Raw genomic sequence first — 22,478 nt, forward strand, 5'->3', positions numbered from 1 at the left:
TTCCGCAGCCTACCATCCCCAATCTAATGGTCTCACCGAACAGATTAATCAATTCCTTTCCTTCGATCTTATGTTAATCAACGCCAAGACAATTGGGCATCCTTATTACTATGGGCAGAAATGTGTCATAACAATCATGTGGCTCAAGCCACTGAGAAAACACCTTTCTTTGTGGTTTTTGGGAGACATCCCCAAGTTCCACTTCCCATCACCGTACCTTCAAACTGTCCTGCAATTAACCAAGCTATCCATTCTATGACTAAGCTTTGGGGGGGAGACACGTTGCCTTTTACAAAAGACTGTTCGGAGAATGAAGACTCAGGCTGATAAGAAGAGGAGAGCGATTCCCCATCTTCAATCTGGAGATTTGGTTTGGTTAAGCACCCGGAATCTCTGGTTGCGTATACCTTCTTTGAAATTTGCACCTAGATTTGTTGGTCCTTTTCCTGTCAAGAAGCAAATCAACAAAGTTGCATTTAAGCTTCGTTTACTGTCCACTCTACGCATTCATGATGTTTTTCATGTTTCACTCCTCAAACCAGCAATCCTGTCGTGGCCCTCTAGAGAGAATAAACCTAACACCTCGATTGTGGAGAGTGATATGCAATTCGAGGTTGAGGAGATTTTTGGATTCCAGAAGAAATAAAGGAATGCTACAGTATCTGGTTTCCTGGAAAAACTACGGGCCGGAGGAGAACACGTGGGAGCCAGCTCACAATATTCAGGCCCCCCCGTCTGCTCAAAGAATTCCATCAACGCTTTCCCCATAAGCCCAGACCTAAAGAGAAAAGAAGGGGGCTTTGCGGGGGAGGTACTGTTACCTTTCAGCAGGACTCCGGCAGGCGTCCGCAATCTGCAGCCCGACAGCTTCGCCCAGCTCGGTGCGGCACCATGAGACTCGCGGGTTGACTCCGCCCCCTTTTTCGTCAGCAGGCGGATTGGAAGTTCCCGCGATAGCGCAGGAAAAATTGGTATTTAAAGAGAGCTCTCCAGCACAGCATTGCCTCGGCTACAGGCTTGCTTGTGCTGGAGCTTTGCTGGATTCCCACCTGAATTCTGTCTGCTGTGTGTCTTGACCCGGATCGCCCTTGGACTTGCCTTGCTGCCTGCCTTTTGGAAAAGTTGCCTTGGAACCTCTGTCTGCTACCTGCCCCGACCCGGACTGCCTTTCGGACTGTAGTCTGCCGCCTGCCCCGATCCAGAGTGTGACCTCAACTTGACTAAGCCCTCTGAGTCAGGTAAGGTGGTCTTCTACCTTGGTTCCACTGTCTGATCCATAACATTCAGTATCTGAGGAGGTCAAGAAAAAGGATGTCCACACGAGTTGAACAGGACTTCAGCTCAGATTTTGTCTCTGTTCTACCAATGGAGACTAGAGAATTCTAGCAACTTCAGGTGTAGTTCTCTGTCTGAAGGGCCAGTCATGGTACAGAGTACTAACAATAGCTCTCTGACCAATGGCTTTTTGTCCAGTGGTATTGCAGGATGTTACAGTCCTTAAGGATCCTGGAATATGTATGCAAGCCTCATTTTGTATAAAGCAAGCATCCCAAGCCTCTGTGTGAACTACGGTGTAAAGGTCAAATGCCATTTGCAGGCCTTGCCTCAAAGGAAATGAGCTGTCTCTGGGGGAAACACAGTGCATACAAACCCCCTGTTGCGCCACAAATACAGATTAAGGATTTGATTCATACTCAGGACTCAGAAAAGTTTCAAGCAAAAATGAATTCGCTGGCCTGGGTGAATAAAAATAATTACATCCTATGTTTTGAAAAACTTGCAGAGACGCTCTATGTAGTGCAAACAATTAGGGAAATCATGTAGAAGCATGGCTTCAGGAAGGCTGTCCAAAACAGTGTTGTGGAAGGGGTGTGTGGGGGGGGGGAGGGGGAAGGGGGCTGTGATGGGGGTGTGTTTGGAGGGGAATGAACGGTATAGGTATAGGTGGGGTTGGGTAGGGTTATATAGCATGTGTGAGGAACGTGTAGATGGGGGGGGGGGGGGGTGCATATGTGGGGGGGGATACGTGTTTGGTGATGTGGGATTGTATGTGTGAGGGGTATAATCGGGGGCTTAGATTTGTGAGGGAACCGCCCGGAGCGGAGTTACCACCACTTCTTTTCAGACTTACAGGCCGATACAGTACAGTGCGCTCCGATGGAGCTCTCTGTTAGTCTGCTCTTGGACGCGCGTTTTCCCTTACCCCTTATTCAGTAAGGGAAAGAAAACGCGCGTCCAACCCGCGGCACCTAATAGCACCTCAACATGCATGTTGAGGGCCCTATTAGGTATGCGCGCGGGATACAGAAAGTAAAATGTGCAGCCAAGCTGCACATTTTACTTTCAGAAATTAGCGCCGGGAAAGTGCACAGAAAAGCAGTAAAAACTGCTTTTCTGTGCACCCTCTGACTTAATATCATAGCGATATTAAGTCGGAGGTCCCGAAAAGTAAAAAAAGTAAAAAAAAAAAAAAAAAATTTGAATTCGGCCCGCGGCTGTCGGGCCGAAAACCGGACGCTCAATTTTGCCGGTGTCCGGTTTCCGAGCCCGTGGCTGTCAGCGGGCTCGAGAACCGATGCCGGCAAAATTGAGCGTCGGCTGTCAAACCCGCTGACAGCCGCCGCTCCTGTCAAAAAGGAGGCGCTAGGGACGCGCTAGTGTCCCTAGCGCCTCCTTTTACCCGGATCTACCGCGTCACATAATTTAAATAGAGAATCGCGCGCACCGGCAAAGGGCCGGTGCGCGCGCTGGGAGAGTGGGCGTTCGTCTGCTCTCCCGCGGACTTTACTGTATCGGCCCGTAAATAAGCAGAGCAGCAGGGAGATGTTCTGCTCCAGCCCCTCCCCTCCAGGCAGCCCACAGGGAGAGAGAGAGGGGAAGAGATGGGTGAAGGATGGCTGGGGGCTGGAAACGGTGGGTCACTGGGATAAGGAGGAGGAAGGCTGTATTAGGGTGTATGTGTGAAAGAGAATGTGTGTATGGGGGGGGGGAGGGGAGAGAAAGTTCACACCCAGGCCTCAGTGTCTTGCACAGTTCACTCGCTCCCTCCCTTCACCTCCCACTCCACAGTTCCACTTCCTTTTTTCTACAACTTAAGCCCTGGATATAGGTCTGTGTGCAGCGTGGATGGCTGAGTGGGGGATGGATGTGTGTGTAGTCTCTGTTCCAGTTTATGAGCCAGGAGGGTTCCAGGGCCAGTTCTCAGTTTCTCACCCACTCCCAATACAGTCCAGAGGCACTGAAACAGGGGTCTTTTCCAATGGGGAGGATGGGGGGGGGGGAGGGGTGAGGAATAGATCCTCAAGGCCCAAGGTGGCAGGGGTGACACTCAAATTTATTGTCCTGGGGAAGTATCGGTTCATTTTCTAAATAATTCCTTACTGCAAAAAGTTCTTAGATGGCAAACCGGCTCAGTTCTTGGCACAACAGATGGGAAGTACAAGTCTCAATCTTTTCTTTATCTGTGCAAAGGTCTCTCAGTATCTGGGCCAGGAAAACTCTTACCCTCTAGGATATGGAAAGCAGGACAAATGGACAGGGGTAACCTAGGTGGGCAGAAAAAATTCTGTTCCAGAAATACCAATTTACAAAATTATAAGCTCTCAGTCTTTGCATAGTTCCCAAAGGTACCTCTCCCCAGGGTGAGGATTCCAGATTTGGGGGTCGGGCTCGGATGTATTGAAAAAGTGCTACTCACAGTTCTCCTCTTCATTTGACAAAACAAGGCCTTTCTTAGGGAAAGTCCAGATAGCAGGGAACCCAGCAGCTCTCTGATATCCCCTCTTCAGTGTAAGATGAGTGGCCACAAACACACTCAGCATGGATTTACCCAAGGGAAGTCTTACCTCACAAATCTGCTTCATTTTTTTGAAGGGGTTAATAAACGTGTGGATAAAGGTGAACTGGTAGATATAGTGTATTTGGATTTTCAGAAGGCATGGAGTGCCGCAGGGATCTGTATTTGAACTGGTGCTTCTCAATATATTTATAAATGATCTGGAAAGGAATACAACAACTGAAATAATCAAATTTGCAGATGATACAAAATTTTTCAGAGTAGTTAAATCACAAGCGGATTGTGATAAATTGCAGGAGGACCTTACCAGACTGGAAGATTGAGCATCCAAATGGCAGATGAAATTTAACGTGGACAAGTGCAAGGTGTTGCATATAGGGAAAAATAAACTATGCTGTAGTTACACAATGTTAGGTTCCATATTAGGAGCTACCACCCAGGAAAAAGATCTAGATGTCATAGTGGATAACACATTGAAATCGTCGGTTCAATGTGCTGCGGCAGTCAAAAAAGGAAACAGAATGTTAGGAATTATTAGGAAGGGAATGGTGAATAAAACAGAGGATGTCATAATGCCTCTGTTTCACTCCATGGTAAGACTGCACCTTGAGTACTGTGTACAGTTCTGGTTGCTGCATCTAAAAAAAGATATAGTTGCACTAGAGAAGGTACAGAGAAGGGCGATCAAAATAATAAAGGGGATGGAACAGCTCCCCTATGAGGAAAGGCTGAAGAGGTTAGGGCTGTTTAGCTTGGAGAAGAGATGGCTGAGGGGGGATATGATAGAGATCTTTAAGATCATGAGAGGTCTTGAACAAGTAGATGTGACTCAGTTATTTACACTTTCGAATAATAGAAGGACTAGGGGGCATTCCATGAAGTTAGCAAGTAGCACATTTAAGACTAATCAGAGAAAATTCTTTTTCATTCAATGCACAATAAAGCTCTGGAATTTGTTGCAGAGGATGTGGTTAGTGCAGTTAGTGTAGCTGGGTTCAAAAAAGGTTTGGATAAGTTCTTGGAGGAGAAGTCCATTAATGGCTATTAATCAATTATACTTAGGGAATAGCCACTGCTATTAATTGCATCAGTAGCATGTGTTCTTCTTAGTGTTTGGGTAATTGCCAGGTTCTTGTGGTCTGGTTTTGGCCTTTGTTGGAAACAGGATGCTGGGCTTGATGGACCCTTGGTCTGACCCAGCATGGCAATTTCTTATGTTCTTATGTTCTTTCGGATAATAGAAGGACTAGGGAGCACGCCATGAAGTTAGCAAGTAGCACATTTAAAACTAATCAGAGAAAATTCTTTTTCACGCAATGCACAATTAAGCTCTGGAATTCCTTGCCAGAGGATGTGGTTAGAGCAGTTAGTGTAGCTGGGTTTAAAAAAGGTTTGGATAAGTTCCTGGAGGAGAAGTCCATTAACTGCTATTAATCAAGTTGACTTAGGGAATAGCCACTTCTATTACTGGCATCAGTAGTATGGGATCTATTTAATGTTTGGGTACTTGTAGCCTGGATTGGCCACTGTTGGAAATGGAATGCTGTGCTTAATGGACCCTTGGTCAGAGCCAGTATGGCAGTTTCTTATGTTCTTAACTCAAAGTAGAAATCTTCACAAAAATAGGAAAATCTGGACTCCTTCTGCAGAGAGTCATCCCAATCCAACCCACCATGTTTAGGATGGAGAGCAGGGGGGGGATCTTCCCTACCTCCTGATCTAACCTAGCTGTTGGACTCTCCAAAATCCTCCAGTGAGGTGTACCAGGGTTCTCATTGGAAGGAACCCTCAGAAGGATACATCCAAAAATCAACAACCAGAGTCATGGAACTAGCACCCAGAAGGTACAGGTTCCCTTCTCATTCTGAACCATGAGGCCTAGATCCCAAAGCAGGGGGAACACATTCTAACTAAGATCAATACTCCTACTTCATCCATTCTCTAACTCAAATGCCACACATTTGTTACGGATTCACACTGTGCACACTGGTATCCTGCCCAGGGGCTCTGACCTGGGGAGCTAATCTCATATAAACACACACAATTACTGGGCTTATGCCTGGGGGCTTGAACCCAGGAGCTTATCCCCAACACAAAGAGCCACATACAAACTTCGATTCAGTACATCACGGTTCTAGCTAAGAAAGTAAGTTTAATTGAGTGATAGGAGGATAGTACAAATAAAATCAGATCATATAGAAGAAGTAATGGTAGATAATAACAGTTGCTACATAGATATAATAAACTTACATTTCCAAAGGATCAGCTGTACCATCACGTCCAGGGCTCTCTCTCTCCCCTCTCTTTTTTTGCTGTCTCTCCTTATACACTACAAACGCTTATGAAAGCAGCGGCATTCCCTCCCTCTGAGTTCTTATCGGTTTTCAGACACAGCTGTGCATCCTTTATTCTCTCTCTCAGGCTTTAGTATAAGTTAATTGCTAGTTTTCTTGTAAACAGACTCTTGCCTGTTTATAAACATTTCACAGTGTAAGACAGTAACAGGAGTTCACTCAGAGGTTGGCCTGTGGCCTTCAAACTAGTTTGTGTCTGGGTGAAAACTCTGAATCCAGACGCCATATCCTCTATATACATCCTCAGCAAAAGTAACTAAAAATGACTCCAACAATATTACAATATTGCAGGCTACTTTTATAAACGGCGGGGGGTTGGCCATTCCAGCAACCTCAGTGAAGGAGCTGTTCTTAAATGGTTCGCCCTTCCCTTGCTTTGGAAGCTCTACTTTCCTAGCTCAAAAGGACTTAGAACTAGGGCCACTATCGTAATGAATCCCAAAGGGATTTTTGGGTAGGGGGCTATGTGGATGGGAGGTGGTTGTGTGTATATAGGAGTGGTAAGGTGATTAGTTGTGTGATCATAGGTGGTAGATACGGTTGTGAGAGAGTATATGTGGGGAGTGTTTGTGAGTGGAGGTATGGATGTGAGGGGGTTGGTCTGTGTGTGAGAGCCTTATGTGTATGTTGGATGTGTGGGAGCATCTGGGGGTTATGGGGGTGTGTGTCTAGGGGATATGTAAGTGGGATGTGTTAGGTGATAGATGTGTGGATGGACGTTCTGTGGGAGGTGGTATGTGGAAAGGCTGTGGAGGGTGTGTAATTTGGGGGGTATAGCTCTGAGTATGTGTAGATAAGGGGGGTGTGAGGGGAGGTTGCGCCTGCACAGGGGGCTGTGAATTGAAAAGTCGGTTATTTTATTCTTTCTGGGTGTGTGGGGATGGTGGCGGAGGAGCAGTACATAAGAACCTCTGTACTGGTTCAGAACAAGGGTCCAAGCCCAGTATCCTGTTTCCAACTGTGGCCAATCCAAGTAGCAATAACCTGGCAGAATCCCCAGTAGTAGATAGATCCCACGCTGCTTATGCCCAGGGATCAGCCTACCTGGCTAATCGTTTTATGGACCGTTCCTCCACACAGCTGCATGCAGTGGCGATTGTTTGTAATTCAGAGGCGCCTCCCTTTGCTTTATCTCTGAACCTTGTGTGTGAGGTTTACATGCACAGTAATCCTCCCTCCATTTCCCTCTCACCTGCTGATTAGTCTCCATCACTCTTGACAGGTGGAGGCGTCCTGCCAATAGAGGGAACGGATGATCCTCCCAGGCTGACAAGGGAGGAGCCCATTCCAGAGTTACTCCAAGCACAGGTGAGCTCCAGCCCTCATCTGCTTTCCTCCATCCCCCCATGATAGATAGGGTTGCCAACAGTCCCTTATTACCCGGATTGGGACATATTTTGATTAAAAAAAAAATTATCTGTCCATTTCCAGTCCCCGTGGAAGCTCTCCTTTCCTTGTCAGTCACAACGTTGGCAACACTAGCCCTGGCTGAACCTGAGCTAAATGCTGGGAGTCAAGAGCGTTGAGAGATTCGGGTTCTGATACCGCTACTTCCACCAGCTCTCACTTGTATGACCTTGGGCCCCGAGTCGCTGCAAGCTCTGTCACCTGCAGGCCCATCTGCCAATCCCACTTCTGTCGCCAGCACTCACTGGGTGACCTTCAGCCGGTCACTGAGAGCTGTGACACCCCCAGCCCCAGCTTCCAGCACCGCAGCGTCCCTGTCCATTCAGAAAGGCTAGAACATTGTGTTCCAAGTGTAGAATGGTTTTTGTTTGTGTTTTTTCTTAAAGGAACAGAGCGAGGACTTCGAACCCATCCTGGAATTCCCAGAATCGGCAGAAGAGGACTCCCTAGGAGCCCCACCGCTAAAGCGTGTCTGTGTTGGGGACCAGCAGCCGCCTGCAGGGGTTCAGCCCCCATAGAACTGGGCTCTTCATTTGCCAAAGCAACAACCACTCCCCAGTTTCTTTCTGCTATGCTGTTCCTCAAGAAAGCAATCTTCCCTGGCAGTGGCGAGGGCAGTGTAAGAGGCAAATCTTTGAAAGAAAGAAAATTAACGGTGCCTTTTAAAACAGCAATAGCATGAAAAGGTCAATTTTTTTTTTTTTTTTTTAATATTTCAGTCGCCAACTAAAGCAAACAAAATAATTAAGATCCATCTTTTCTCCATATGGTTTTTCTCAGTGCTGAACAAATATTTTGGTGTTGAAAGGTTTGGGTTTTTTTTGAAAGATCCTCCTACATAGTCACCCCAACCACTACTGAGTAAATCAGAAGTGCTGTTGTGCTGGATATTATCAGAGTGCACATTCAGGCATCACATGTAAAGCAAGAGGACATATCCAGCCGAAATGCAGGGTGTAATGAGAACCCTGTGCAAACATCTGTCTGATGTATGTAAAGCAGGAATACAGCACAGACAGCTGAAGAGCGGATCTTCATTAGAACCCCATGCAAGCATCACACTCATAAGATGGAAATGTTACCATTCTTTTGTGTGTTTTTAGAGCATCTTAGTTTTAAAATTTTTATGAAAAAACAAAGGTTTTACATTTAAAGTTTGCAATCTATTTTTAAACACTCTAGAGGCATCCATGCCTTTTGCCGCAGTCAGCAGCGGGAGGAAGTGTGGTCCTGTTATGAAGAGCTGCTAGACTTCTTAATTCAGTCAGGTTGGAGCACAAGAAAAGGAAACGTGCTGTTGTGAAGAACAGTGCCCCCAGCATCATGATAACCATACGGGGGGGTTCTGGGAGATGGAGCATACCCAGATTACGAAGGACAACGCTTTCCCGCGCACGGTGAGAAATGGAGCATGTCCTGCCTATGAAGGAAATGCCGTCAGTATCACAGTGCTCCTAATGACGTACTGGGAGATGGAATGTGCCCTGGTTATGGTGCACAGCAGCGCAGCACCCCTAATACTGTGCCGCAAGATCAAAAAATATCCTGGTTAGGAAGGACAGTATCTCTGGCATCACAAGTGTTTCTGATGTCATTGTGGGGTACTGGTAGAGGGAATGCGTCCTGTTTATGAAGGGCAGCACCCCTAATACCATGCTGAGAGGTGTCCTTGTCATGCAGGACGATGCCTCCAGCAGCCTAGAGCTCCCTCCAATACCATTTCATTATAACTAAAAAACCTTTTCTCTGGAAGGGGTTATCTACTTTCACAAAGAAAGTAGCAAGTTGTATTCTGTATCCTTCCTGGGAACCAAGAAACTATAAAATATAATCATTTTTAAAATGCAGTTATAATTTCACTCTTTTAACACTGAAGGATCTATTTACCCGATTCTGCCAGTAATATACACACACACAGTCATGTGATACAGAAACATGACGGCAGGAAAAGGCCATGCGATCTGTCTAGTCTGCCCATCTGCCATGCAATCCATATCCCTCCCTCAAAGAGATTCCCTGTGCTTATCCCATGCTTTCTTCTCTTCCATCATTGTCCTTGTTTCCATCACCGCCGCTGGGAGGCTGTTTCAGTCATCGCTGCCCTTTCCGTAAAGAAATACTTCCTTAGATTACTCCCTTTTACACTCATCCCTGACCCTCCTTTCAATGGAAAAAGACCCACCCCATGTGCATTGTTACCTCTATGCCATATCTCTTGTATCTTGCCTTTCCTCTAGGGTGCACACGTTTAGATCTTTGTCTATCCCCATAGGCTTTAGATCGAAGACCACTGACCATTTTAGTAGCCATGCTCTGGACCGACTCCTTTTTATATCCTTTTGTAGGTGCGGCCTCCAGAATTGAACGCAGAATTCCAAGTGAGGTCTCACCAGGGACCTATACAGGGGCAATATCACCTCCCTTTTTCTGCTGATAATTCATCTCCCTATGCATGCTTTCGCCGTCATCTTATGCACCTGTTTGGCCACCTTGAGGTCATCAGATACAATCACCCCAGATGCCACTCTTGTTTTGTGCATAGAAGAATTTCATCCCCTAGACCAGTGGCTCTTAATCTTTTTTCCGTCAAGACACACCTAACAGATGATGCTCACGTGCGTGACACATTGCACACTACATTTAACAGCTATACTAAAAAAAAAAAAAAATCCTAGATATTTTATTGTTGAAAATGATGCAGGAGAAAGGTAATATTCTTTAATTTCAATAACTGCTTATAAAATGTCATTATTAAATGTTGTTTTTTTTCACAAAAATGTAATCTTTGGTTACTGCATCAGTGAGAAATCTGGGACTGAAATGCACACGCAGCACACGGTTTTTCAATACAGACAAACTCTCATGCATTTCACTGTCAACCTCAGAAAATTCTGACCTCTTCTGGAGTTTATGCAGTTCAGAGTTAGGAACTTTCCCCTTTCAACTCACCATACAAAAAAACATATTCAAATTCTGCTATCCTTTGAGTAATAGTACTTTAAATTCCCTTCACTTTCAGCCACTTTGTGAAATAACATGAAAATCTGCTAAAAAGGCATTTAGAAATGATATAGCATACCAGCCATACCATAAGAGTACGAACACCCAGGACTTGAACAGCAACAATTGCACCTAGGAAAAAGCAAGACTGCAAATATAGAACACAGTGCACTTACTATTGGAAAAACAAAGCAAGCCAGACTGCTCTAGATTCCTATATCCAGTTAGCAGAATCCCTCACCTCTGTCAAACATGCAGAATGCAGACTGACTCTTATCTGATACAGAATAAAAGCCCATAAGTTTATAATCAAGCATACAGAGGAAAACTGAAACTCTAAGAAGCGTGGGGGGAGGGCGGGATGCAGCAGGATGGCGGGGGCAGGGTACTGCATGCCTGCAACATTTCTGGCTTGGATTGGTGGTGGCAGTGAGTGCCAGGGTTGAGGGAAAAGCAGCAAGAGGGAGCGATGATGGGGAATTTTAAGTACCAGCTCCTTACTCTGCACTCTTCTCAAGCAGCAAGCACATGTGGCTGTTAGAGAAAGCATAGGCTTGCTATGTCAAAATTTTGGTAACGCACCTTCCACCCCTTGGTGCCACACCGGTGTATCCCGACACACTGGTTGAGAACCACTGCACTAGCCCATGTTTCCCTTGTAACCCTTCCTTGTTTGCACACGCTCTCTATCACTTATTCAACCTTGGTTTCATGGCATGGGAGGGTAGTGTTGAGTAGCTTGTATGGTTTGCACCATGTGTGGGCTCTTTTAGCCTGCATACATACGCTGTAGCCAGTTTGCAAAGGGAACGTGTGCCCATGGTTTCCCTTTCAAAAGTGTGCATTTCACCTGCTATTTGTGTGGGTGGCTGAGCTGAGACCCAGTACTGCATGTATAAAAAAAACACTGCAGTGACAACTCTTTGCCCATGCTCTCCCCTCCCCATACACACTAATGGCTTAACAAGTTGCAATGCATAAGGAACTGTAAATATGTTTAAAAAAATTATTTTTGCACTTACACATTGTTTAATTTAAAATGACGTTTATGGCCTGCCTTTTTCCATAATTACGTCTAAAAAGCGGCATGCAGCAATAATAAAATCTACAAACCAAGCAATACAAAACTGTTACCATTTCTGTGATCGTGCTAACATTTTAAAGGCAACTAATACTTTCATATCCACTATCCATAAACCGTGCTCCACCAGCCCTATTTAAAAGCTCTGATGCGGTGCTCCTACATATCATTTCTATGGTGCTCCACACTGTACAAACAAAGTACACATAAGAAACAACCCTGCACCAATGGAATTTACAATCTAGTCAAGAAACACAGACAAAACAAATAGGTCATTTCAGGAAATGTATTTGTTATGGAAAACCTGGTTAAAGTCAACAAAGATATAAGATTTAAAAGCAGCTTTTCAAAGGTAGGATATCAAGTGAAGTTTGAATATGATAAAAGCTGGGGCATGACACAGTAACCCAGAGGCTGGTATAATAAGCTGCGTGTACACCTGATGCATTAAGCTAATGGTATTGTAATGCATCAGGAGATTTTAAAAAGGCACAGTGACTCAGAAATGCGTGCAAAAAAACTCCCCAAGCTTACTGTAGATAAAATATGGTGTATTAACATTTGTGTGCAGAAAATAAAATTTGTACAGAAAGCATTGTCTCTGCTTTACATGCAGAAAACTCGATTTGTGCACAAGTCATGTCTCATGTCTCGTACTCAGAAATTCCGAGTACAAGAGTCCCGTACCACAAACTCTGGATTCAGCCTCCTAGACTAACATTAGCTCAAGCAACTTTAACCCAGCTTGATCAGCAGCATTAAGCAATCACGAGTTAAACCTCTGCCTGCACTTCTCTGCAATGGGGAGTAATAGCTAATGCTCTCATAACATGGGATTTAAATGGAGGAGCAATCTTTTTTTTTTTTTAAATTTTGTTTCATTTCAAATATAAATACAAAGAACAAAACTTTGTACAAAAAAATCATGAGAGCTAGTATCTGTTGCGCACCCAGCCCGCCCACGGGCCTGCTCACCTTGCTAATTCCTCTGCATGTCATGGGTTGGCCTCCCCAGCGGCAGCCGTGAGCTCCGCTAGGCCTCGGCGTCCCGCGGCGGTGGTCACCGGGCCTTCCACTGCGCACCAGGCCTCACGCCGGAGTACAGCGTCTCCAGTGGCGGCCATGCACCTACGCACACACGCGCGACCCGCCCGGCCTCTTGTAGGGCCAGGGGCGGGTCCTAGCTCTGCAGCGCGCCCTGATTGATGGAACTATATCAGGAAGTCCCTGCCTGCACTTCCTTGCCTTGGCAATCGGGTTGGCATTGTATTGTGTGCTAGGTTGCCTCTGCGTTCACAGTCTTGTTCCAGCCTTGTTCCAGCGTCCTCCTGTTCCTGCATCTGTCTGTTCGTCTTCCCATGTAGTACCCTCGGACTGTCTCTCTAGTACTGACCTCGGCCTGTTCCTTGACCTTCCTGTCTCTTGCCTGCATCCTGACATCTGCCTGCCTTGTGACCTCATCTGACTTCCGGAATCTGACCTCTGCCTCGTTGACCACACCTCGGACTGATCCTCGGATTCTGACCTCTGCTCCCATTGACTACATCTCCTGATTCTGGCTCTGTCCCTTGCCTTGTCATTGCCTATGGTTTGGGCCTTCCTTGCCTCTCCAGACCAACAGCGTGAAGTCCGACCGCACTCCCTTGCTGATCATGGGCACGCTTCTCTACTACCTCTCTGGGAGACCCTGCAAGGCCCATCTAAGTCCAAGCGGCCCAGGTCCCTACGGGCTCCACCCGGGGGGACCTTGGGCTTCCAGTGGTGAAGCTCATCTCAACCTCTGTCTCCTCTTGTGCTCCGCCCCCTGGGGGCAGGTGCTCCCTGCTCCCTACCAGAATATTCAGTGAAAGAATATGCTTATTTATTATATCTGAGTAAATTACTCATATATTCTTTATGAGTAAAATTGATCATCTATTCTAAAATGGATACTGTTGCAACAAGGACAGGACCTGATTGACGATGGGAGCATGAGCTATTGGACCATGGCACAACCTCAGGGTGAGGCTCCAAGGTATGCATCACAGGAGGTAAGCATATCCAGGCATGGGCTGGACTTGGAACATAGCATGGACTTGGAACATAGCTCACTCAGGCCACTGCTGATCCTGCATGCACCAAGAGTGAGACCCAACAACACAATGCTGGTCTCTGGGGTAGTCCTCCGGCCACTGAAAAGCCCTTTTGGACCTGCTGCATAGGAACAACGTGTGTCAGGACAGACGGAGGTCAAGGACAGCAGATGACATGGAACATCGCTTGGAATGAGGAACATTGCTTGGAACAAGGAACATAGCTTGGAACATGGAGCAAGGCTTGACATGAGGAACATAGCTTGACATGAGGAATTTCACTAGGAACAAGGAGCATGGCTTTACATGAGGAATATGGGTTCAGGTTCTAGATTGAGGTTCAAGATTTGGATAGAGCCTTCCACAGCAGTGCACCCTACACAGTCCAGTGGCTGGTCGCGGACCGCGCCAAATGCGAAGCAGACTTGGGACTTGGACATGAACGGAAGCTAGAACATCACATGGAACTAGGAACATGGCTTGAGACAAGGAATGTGAAGATCCGCTGGCTGGACAAGCTCCACGAGACCGGAACTAGGAACAAGACTAGGAACTTGGAACTTTAAAAACAAAGATTGTCTCTGAGGACTTGACCCAGCGAAGACAGATTTGGAAGAAGGCCTTGTGCTACAAGGCGCCCTACACAGCCTGCCATGGACTGGTTGTGGATAACGACAGTGGCATGCCTGCAGGAATCGGGACTTGTGCCATGAGGTGCCCTAAGCCCACCGTGGACTGCTCACGGACCACTTCGCAGGCATACTTGGAACTTGGAGTCTTGGTCATACAGTCTGGAGATGAGGGACAGAACTCCGAAGACTTGGAAGACTTAGACAAGGCAAGGACTCAGATGACTTGGATGGGAAACCGATGAGAGACCAGGAATGAAGAACATGTAACAGAAGACCATCAAAGTAGAGGCATGACCATGTAAGACCTTGAAAGATGAAGACACCATGGACGACCATGAAGATCCTTGTAAAGGAGAGGCACAGCAGACTGAAGAGCCCTTTTATAGGGCAGGTAGGCTGATGTCATCAGAAAGGGCCACAGGGCTTTTCCTGTCATGGGCCTTTTAAATAGCCAGGAGACATGCGCACGCATGCCTAGAGAATGTCGGTGCAGGAGAAAACATAAGATGGCGGCCCCCAAGCCTCGAGGACCACAGTGGCAGCAGAGGTGCTCCTCCATCATTGTAAAGGATGGCAGAGGTGGCTCCAGTGGCATGGACTGCAAAGAGCAGGGGACAGCGTCAGTGGTTTCACTAGGCCATACCAGGAGCAAGGTGGCATTGGGGTGCGTGAGCTACTCATGGGCCTGAAACTGTGGTAGCGTTTGCAGTAGTACCCCCTCTTCAAAGCACTCTCCCACCAGCCAGTTCTCTTAGGCTCAGAGGAAAGGGAAAACAAGACTGAAGAGCTGGAACAAGCCTAGGTGCAGGCACCTCCTGTAGGTCATAAAAAAACAGGAACTGATGCAGGTGACTCCTGTGGATCATCAAAAAAAAAATTCAGGAACAAAACTAGACTTGGACAAAGTTCAAAACTGGAACATGATCCAAAAATCCAGGAAACATGGGCCCATCGTAGGGACACGTTCACCGAGCTCATGGCCTTCGCAATCTGTTTCAATCAGGGTCAGGACCTGATCGCCAGTGGAAGCATGAGCCCTAGGACCACGGCACAACCTCAGGGAGAGGCTCCAAGGTGCGTACTGCGGGAGGCGAGCCTATCTAGGCACGGGCTGGACTTGGAACTTAGCGTGGACTTGGAACACAAAGTAGACTTGGAATGTAGCATGGACTAGGAATGTAGCTCACTCGGGCCACCGCTGAACCTGCATGCACCAAGAGTGAGACCCAACAACACAGTGCTGGTCTCTGGGGTAGCCCTTTGGCCACTCAAAAGCCCTTTCGGACCTGCCGCATAGGAACGGCATATGCGTCAGGACAGACTGTAGTTGAGGATAGGAGATGACTCAATGTGGAATATGATTTGGTACGAGGAACTTTGCTTGGAACAAGGAACATAGCTTGGAACAAGGAGGATTACTTGACACAAGAAACATGGGTTCAGGTATTAGATTCAGGTTCAGCTTCAAGATTATAGATTCAGGTTCAAGATTCAGGATCAGGATCAAGGTTCAGGTTCAAGATTCGGATAGAGCCCTGCACCATAGTGCACTCTACACAGCCCATGGACTGGTCATGGACCACGCCAAATACAAAGCAGACTTTGGACTTGGACATGGACGGAAGCTAGAACATCACATGGCATGAGGAACATGGCTTGAGACGAGGAACGTAAAAGTCAGCTGGGTGGACAACCTCCACGAGACGAGAACTAGAAACAAGACTAGGAACTTGAAACTTTAAAAGCAAGGATGGACTCTGAGGACTTGACCCAGCGATGACAGATTTGGAAGCAGGCCTTATGCTATGAGGCACCCTACATAGCCCGTGGCTCCCACAGAGTGGCAGATGATAATACCGCTCTATTAGCGTAAGGAGTAACACTTAGTAGAAATAGTGAATCCCTGGGCTGATGGCAGATGACAGCGCCCTCAAGTGGAGATCTTGAGAGGGACCACCGGCTAGGCTGGAGTATTGAGACAAACACAGATAGTTCTTTATTAGACGGGAAGTAGAACCACCAGAGGTGGCAGTAGAGAGTTGATGTGCCCGGCAGGGCTGAAGTCCTTCTGATACTGGAACTACGATCTCTGAGTTGCTGAGCTGTAAGGAGAGACTATAGGTAGTGAGTAGACAGGGTATGCTGGGCATAACCAGTGGTAGATGATACACTCACAATTGTAGATATCTGTCATGTTTTCTTATGCAACAGAGAGTCTTCAGTATTCAGGAACAGGAGCCGCAGGCGAGTACTGGTTCCTATAGACAGCCTGAAACAGAACTCACAATAACTGCGTATGGTATGGCTTCTGGAATAGAAGAGAGGCTAGAAGAGATTTAGGAACATAGGCCCTCATGGAGCGAATACCGGTTCCTATCTGTTAATCTGTAATAGTAATCCATAAGATATAGATATGCGATATCTTCTGAGGAAGAAGAGAGTCTGAGAAAGGTATTAGGAACATAGGCCCTCGTGGAACGAGTACCGGTTCCTATCTGCAATCTGCAATGGTAACTCACGATTTCCGTACCTGCGATAATGTCTTAGACTGAAGGGAGCCTTAGAGATTAGGAACAAGGGCCCTCGTGGAGCGAGTACTGGTTCCTGTCTGTAATAGGACTCACTGTGTTCACGTCTGTGATCGCCTCCAGGCAATAGGAGTCTTCTGAGTCTTCGGGAACGTAGGCCCTCGAGGAGCGAGTACCGGATCCCGTCCAACAATCTGAAATCAAGAAGAGAGAGAGCGGAGCCCCCGAGGAGCAGGTACTCCTGGTAAGTTTGAAAAGGCCGAGCAGTTGGAGAAAGACTTCCCCTTGCTGACTCGGAACATAGTTGCAAGTAGGTTGGATTGCCGAAGCAAGTCCTGTTGGAGTTCCTTTTAAATTGAAAACGGATGACATCACTACAGGGGGACGCCCCCGAGGTTCGCGCCCTTGCTGGTACAAAGTCTGGAGCGTGCGCGCGCGCCCTTACGTCATCAGGAACATGGCGGATCCGTAACGTCAAGCCAGCCCGGGGATTCCGGGACCAAGAGGCGGGGAGAAACCACGGCTGAATCTGTCCATCTGAGCCAAAGGGAGTCACCACAAAGGTAGAGAGGGTGGAGCGAGGGCGAGAATAGGCACGAACGCAACAGGAAGATAAGAGAGGAGAGGTAATGAGGTGCTGCAGAGTGAATGTACTTGAAGATGAGCAAGAGAAGCTACTAATAAATTCCAAATCTAGCCTTTAAGATGACACAGTTTGGCACTTTTAAGAAACTTAAATTTGTTAAGTTTCTTCACTCCCTGTAATTAGTTTAAAAAAAAAATTCAGATAGCAATCCAGCAGTGGGATGGAGGCTAGTAGGATGGGGGCTATCCATTCTTTTTCACCGAATTTCACATGTACAACTATAAGTATGGTAGGGATAGGTCGCCTGTATGCAACAGATGCAAAAAGCTCTTAGCTCTTGCCTCTCCAGGAATGAGCATTGTCTCTGTAGGCTTGAATGGCTAACTTGGAGGAGCTAATGCTGACAGAGATATACAGAGACCTTCAGGGACAGAGCAGAATGGTCCCCTCTCCATTCTGGCAGCGTCTGTGCTGCTTTGGAGGAAGAAGGTCACCAGGGAGGAGATCATCACCTTGAAATGCCAGGAAATGACTCTGTAGCTAGGACCTGCTTTCCAGCTGATGGGTGATCTTCTCACACTGTTGATGTCTCCACAGAGGTGTGTGCCCAAAAGAAAGGAATAGGACTGCCATTGGTAATGGTAATTCAGTTATTAGGATTGAAGATAGCTGAGTGGCTGGTGGGCATAAGTATCACTTGGTAACTTGCCTACCTGGTGCCAAGGTAGCACACCTCACACATCACCTAGATAGGATTTTAAAGAGTGGTGGAGAGAAGATGGCGGTGGTGGTACATGTGGGAACCAATGACATATTAAAGTGCGGGAGGAGGTTTCTGGGAGCCAACTTTAATCTCTAGGCAGAACATTAAAATCTAGAACCTCCAGGGTAGCATTCTCAGAAATGCTCCCAGTTCTATGTGCGGAAGCCCAGGGGTAGGCAGAGATCCAGAGCAATAGCCAGGCAATTTGGCATCTACAGCCATGTGAAAAAAAATGTAAAACATAACACTTATTCTATAAATCTATAAATAGACGTAAGTGTGACCTTGATCCTAAAAGTGTGACCTTTAGGTCTGTATAGATGTAATTCATAACCACTATGCAAGTAATTACTAATCTCTACCTTGTTAAGCAAAAAGAGTAGATTGGAATGAAGTTAAGGGGAATTTACTGGCTCTTTTGAAAAATCTTAGGAAGGTTTGGGAAATGGACACTGCTCCATTTTAATAAGATAACTGTGAACTTCACAGGTCTTATCAAATTTACCATCATCTATTTTGAATAAATAATATTTGAATGTAGGAAAAGGATATTAGTAGAAATATATGAATATCTGAAAAAGTTAGCCATTTCAAAACTCAGTTAAAGAAGTGGTTTTTTGGCAAGTGATTAATTTGAAAATCAAGTATTCCTGATAACCTTTATTAATATTGGCTTCAATGAGCATGCATTATTCCTTTCTAGTTGAATTAGAGGATGTTTTATTATAGTAGACTAATTTGATTCTAGATTTCATCAACAGCAAAGCAAACCGCCTCCAATACCAGGCACATTGTGAGGCACCAAAGAACACACTCAAATCCTTTGTAGGAAACCTGCAATACCATAACAGCACGAGCACCTGGACTCACACGGTACAGATCACTGGGGCTCTCCACTATTCACCTTTCTCTATTGAGAAAACTGAGCAGAGAGTAGGGCTAAATGGTCAATTTTCTCAGTGGAGAGCTCCAATGATTTGGGACCACTGCTTTTTAACATATTTGTAAATGACTCAGAGATGGGAACGATAAGGGAGGTGATCAGATTTGCTGATGATACTACATATAATGCAAAGTTGTTAAATCACAAGAGAATTGTGAGAAATTGCAGGAGGACCATGCGAAAGTAGTGGCAGGGCTCCAAATGGCAGATGACATTTAAAGGTGAATTTGAAATGGTGTACACGTTCCAAAATTGGGAGATATGCACGCATTTAGCACAGGCACCTGATTTTACAAGGAACCTGGATACACGCAGAAATGCCAATGTGCAAATATTTTGCATTGGAGGAAAGAGGGGTGTGGTGTGGATATTGTATGTCTGGGGCCAAGAGATATATGTGCAAGTACCTCCGCACCTGGGCACGCGCCCGGCTCCGGTGCTGCGTAACTTTACTTCTGCTATGGAGGAGGTGTAAGTTAAAAAACAAAAAAAAATCAATTGTTACAGGCATCGGTGAGGGGCTTGAAGGGTCGGGGGTAACTGGGGAGAGTGCAGGCTAAAGAACCAGGGGGGTTTGGAGGACCTAGCTGCAGACTGGGTGAACTGGTGGGCGAACAGGTCAAACTGGTCATGAAGTGGGATGCACGCCTGTCATAAAATTCCCTTGCACGGCGCAAACCTGACTTTACACCGCTGGGTGTGCACAAGCATAAAATTAGGCGCAGCCAAGCTGTTTTAGAATATATGCATATACGTGCACTAATGTTATACAATGGCCGCTTATCTGGGCGTGCGCTGACCCACGTGGGTATGTGTGCTCCTGTGCGGCCGTTTGAAAGTTAATATGGACAAGGGCAAAGTGATGCACATAGGGAAGAGGAAGCCAGGTTCCAGCTACAGAAGCAAGGTTCCACATTGGGAGTCACCACCCAGGAAAATAATCTCGGGTATGTTGAAATCCTCTGTTCAGTGTTAAGAGGCAGCCAAGAAAGCAAGCAGAATGCTAGGAAGGGAATGGAGAATAAAACAGAGGGTATTATAATGCGCTCCACGGTGAGACCGCACCTTGTGTGCAATTCTGGTCACCATATCTGAAAAAAAGGTATAATGGAATTAGAAAAGATAAGCGAACAAATTGATAAAGGGGATGGACTGATTCCCCTATTAGGAAAGCCTAAAGAAGCTAGGGTTCTTCAGCCTAGAAGAGACAGCTGAGGGGAGATAGGACAGCGGTCTATAAATGAATGGTGTGGAGTGGGTAAACACAAATCGGTTGATTACGCTTTCAAAGAGTACAAAGATTAGGGGACACGCAATGAAGTTACTAGGTCATACATTTCAGGCAAATAGGAGAAGATATGTTTTTACTCAACACATAATTAAATTCTGGAATTAGTTACCAGAGCATATGGTGAAAGCTGTTAGTGTAGCTGGGTTTAAAAAAGGTTTGGACAAGTTCCTAGAAGAAAACTCAATAAACTATTATTAAGGTGGACTTGGGAGAATCCACTGCTTATCCCAGGGATAAGCAGCACGGAATCGTATCAATCTTTTGGGCTCCTGCCAGGATCTTGATACCTAGATTGGAAAGAGGATACTGAGCTTGATGGACCTTTGGTCTGACCCAGTAAGGCAAATCTGATGTTCTTAGAATAGGGGAAAGGACTTAGGACACAACTAAGTGAATGACTATAAATATGTATGTAAATTGTTCTTACTGAAAGGCATAAGATGTAGAAGCATACACTATGGTTTGTGCTGTATATCTGGAATAAAAAAGATTTGACTATAAAAATATTTTAAAGGAGAGAGGGAGAGGAAGATAAGATTTATGAATGCAAATCATTTTAAGGTTGATTTTTAAAAAACGCGCAGGCGTCCATGTGCATATATCGCCACATGCATATTATAAAATACGATGCCCGTGCACACATGCACGCCTGATTTTGTATCGGCGCGCACATGTGCGCCCAGGTTGCAACTCTTGTAGGGGGGGGGGGGGGTGAATTTTTTAAAGTATGCGCAGCGACGCGATTAGACCTTTACAAAGTTCCCTCCCAGTCCGCTCCAATTAAGGAGTGGACTGGAAGGGAACTTCCCTACCTACCTAGCTATTTTTTTTGTTTGTTTTTAAACTTACCTGCGCCTTTGGAGCAGAAGTAAGTTACGCGTGCCTGCCAGCGGCCGGCGCGTGCTTCCCCGGGACAGGGTCTAATGGCCTGAGCAAAGGAAAAAAATATATAAAAGATGCACATAAGCCAAATCTGACACATTCCAGTTACTAAAGTGAAAATAAAATATCTCGTCTTCTACCTTTGTTGTCTGAACATTTTTTTTTTTAATCATGGTGCTGGTCTCTTGTTCTCTGCTTTCCTCTTGTTTATCTTCTTCTAACTCCTTTTCCATGGTCTTCTGTCTATTCTCTTTCCTCCTCTCGTTTTCACCTCCTCCCCCAAAGTTTAAATAGCCTGTACTCACGGGGGAGGGTGGGAAGGGGAGACCTCCTTTTTGATTATCCCTGCCCAATCCTCCCCTCTCGGGCCATCCTTCTTCATCTTGACCTGTCTAGCAGTGTTGGCCCCACAGCAGCAGCAACTGGGGATAGAAAGTTCAACGGGGGAGGGGGCGTGAATTTGTGCAGTCATGGTGAGCTGACAGAGCCTGTGGTGCCCTGCTCCCTCCTTCCAAATGGACTTCCTATGACCATGGAAACCTGCACAAGGGAAGGGGCACAGCAGGACCTGTCGGTGTGCATTGGCCGTAGGAGGTACCGCGCTGAAATGTGAATCCCCAGTTGCTGTTGCTCTGGGCCGCTGCCTAGGCCGCAAGCCCAGATACCGGCCGTGGTGGCAATGCTTCAGCTCCTATAAACATTTGGCACCAGAGGCAGTTGCTTATGTTGTCTGTTCCTAAATCAGGGCCTCCATCTCTCTCTGACATTGATCGTTACCTCTGCCCGGAACTTCTTTCTTCCTCAACCTCCTATCCAGCATCAACCCATTCTCTTCAGCCCCCCACTCCCTACCCTTTATCACTGCCCCTTTCTCTCCTTATCCCTTACCTAGTATCATCCCATTCTCTCCCTCCCTATCCAGCATCCCTTTTCTCTCCCTCTTACCCATCGCCCCTCTCTCCCATCTCCTTCCTAGCATCTCCCTATATCTCCCATCATCACATGACTCTCTTCCTCAATCCTCCCCCCGCCCCCCAGCCAGTAGTCTCCTTCTCTTCCCCATCCCAGCCCAGCATCTCTCTTACCTCTACAATCTCCTGCCCAGCACAATCCCTCAATCTTCCCCAGTCCCAGCATCTCCCC

At 46.4% G+C, this 22,478-nt stretch overlaps 1 protein-coding gene across 1 annotated transcript in view; it reads left to right on the plus strand.

The window, feature by feature from the left end:
- BCL7C (BAF chromatin remodeling complex subunit BCL7C) overlaps positions 1-10,300 on the plus strand; it is a 31,458-nt gene extending 21,158 nt beyond the window's left edge. The window contains exons 5-6 of the mRNA XM_029606916.1: positions 7,373-7,458; positions 7,944-10,300. Of these exons, the coding sequence (XP_029462776.1) occupies positions 7,373-7,458; positions 7,944-8,075 (218 nt within the window). The 3' untranslated portion in view covers positions 8,076-10,300. The remainder of the gene's footprint in view (positions 1-7,372; positions 7,459-7,943) is intronic.
- Positions 10,301-22,478: the final 12,178 nt, after the last annotated feature.

Source organism: Rhinatrema bivittatum, chromosome 6 (assembly GCF_901001135.1).
Source record: "Rhinatrema bivittatum chromosome 6, aRhiBiv1.1, whole genome shotgun sequence".
NCBI lineage: Eukaryota > Metazoa > Chordata > Amphibia > Gymnophiona > Rhinatrematidae > Rhinatrema > Rhinatrema bivittatum.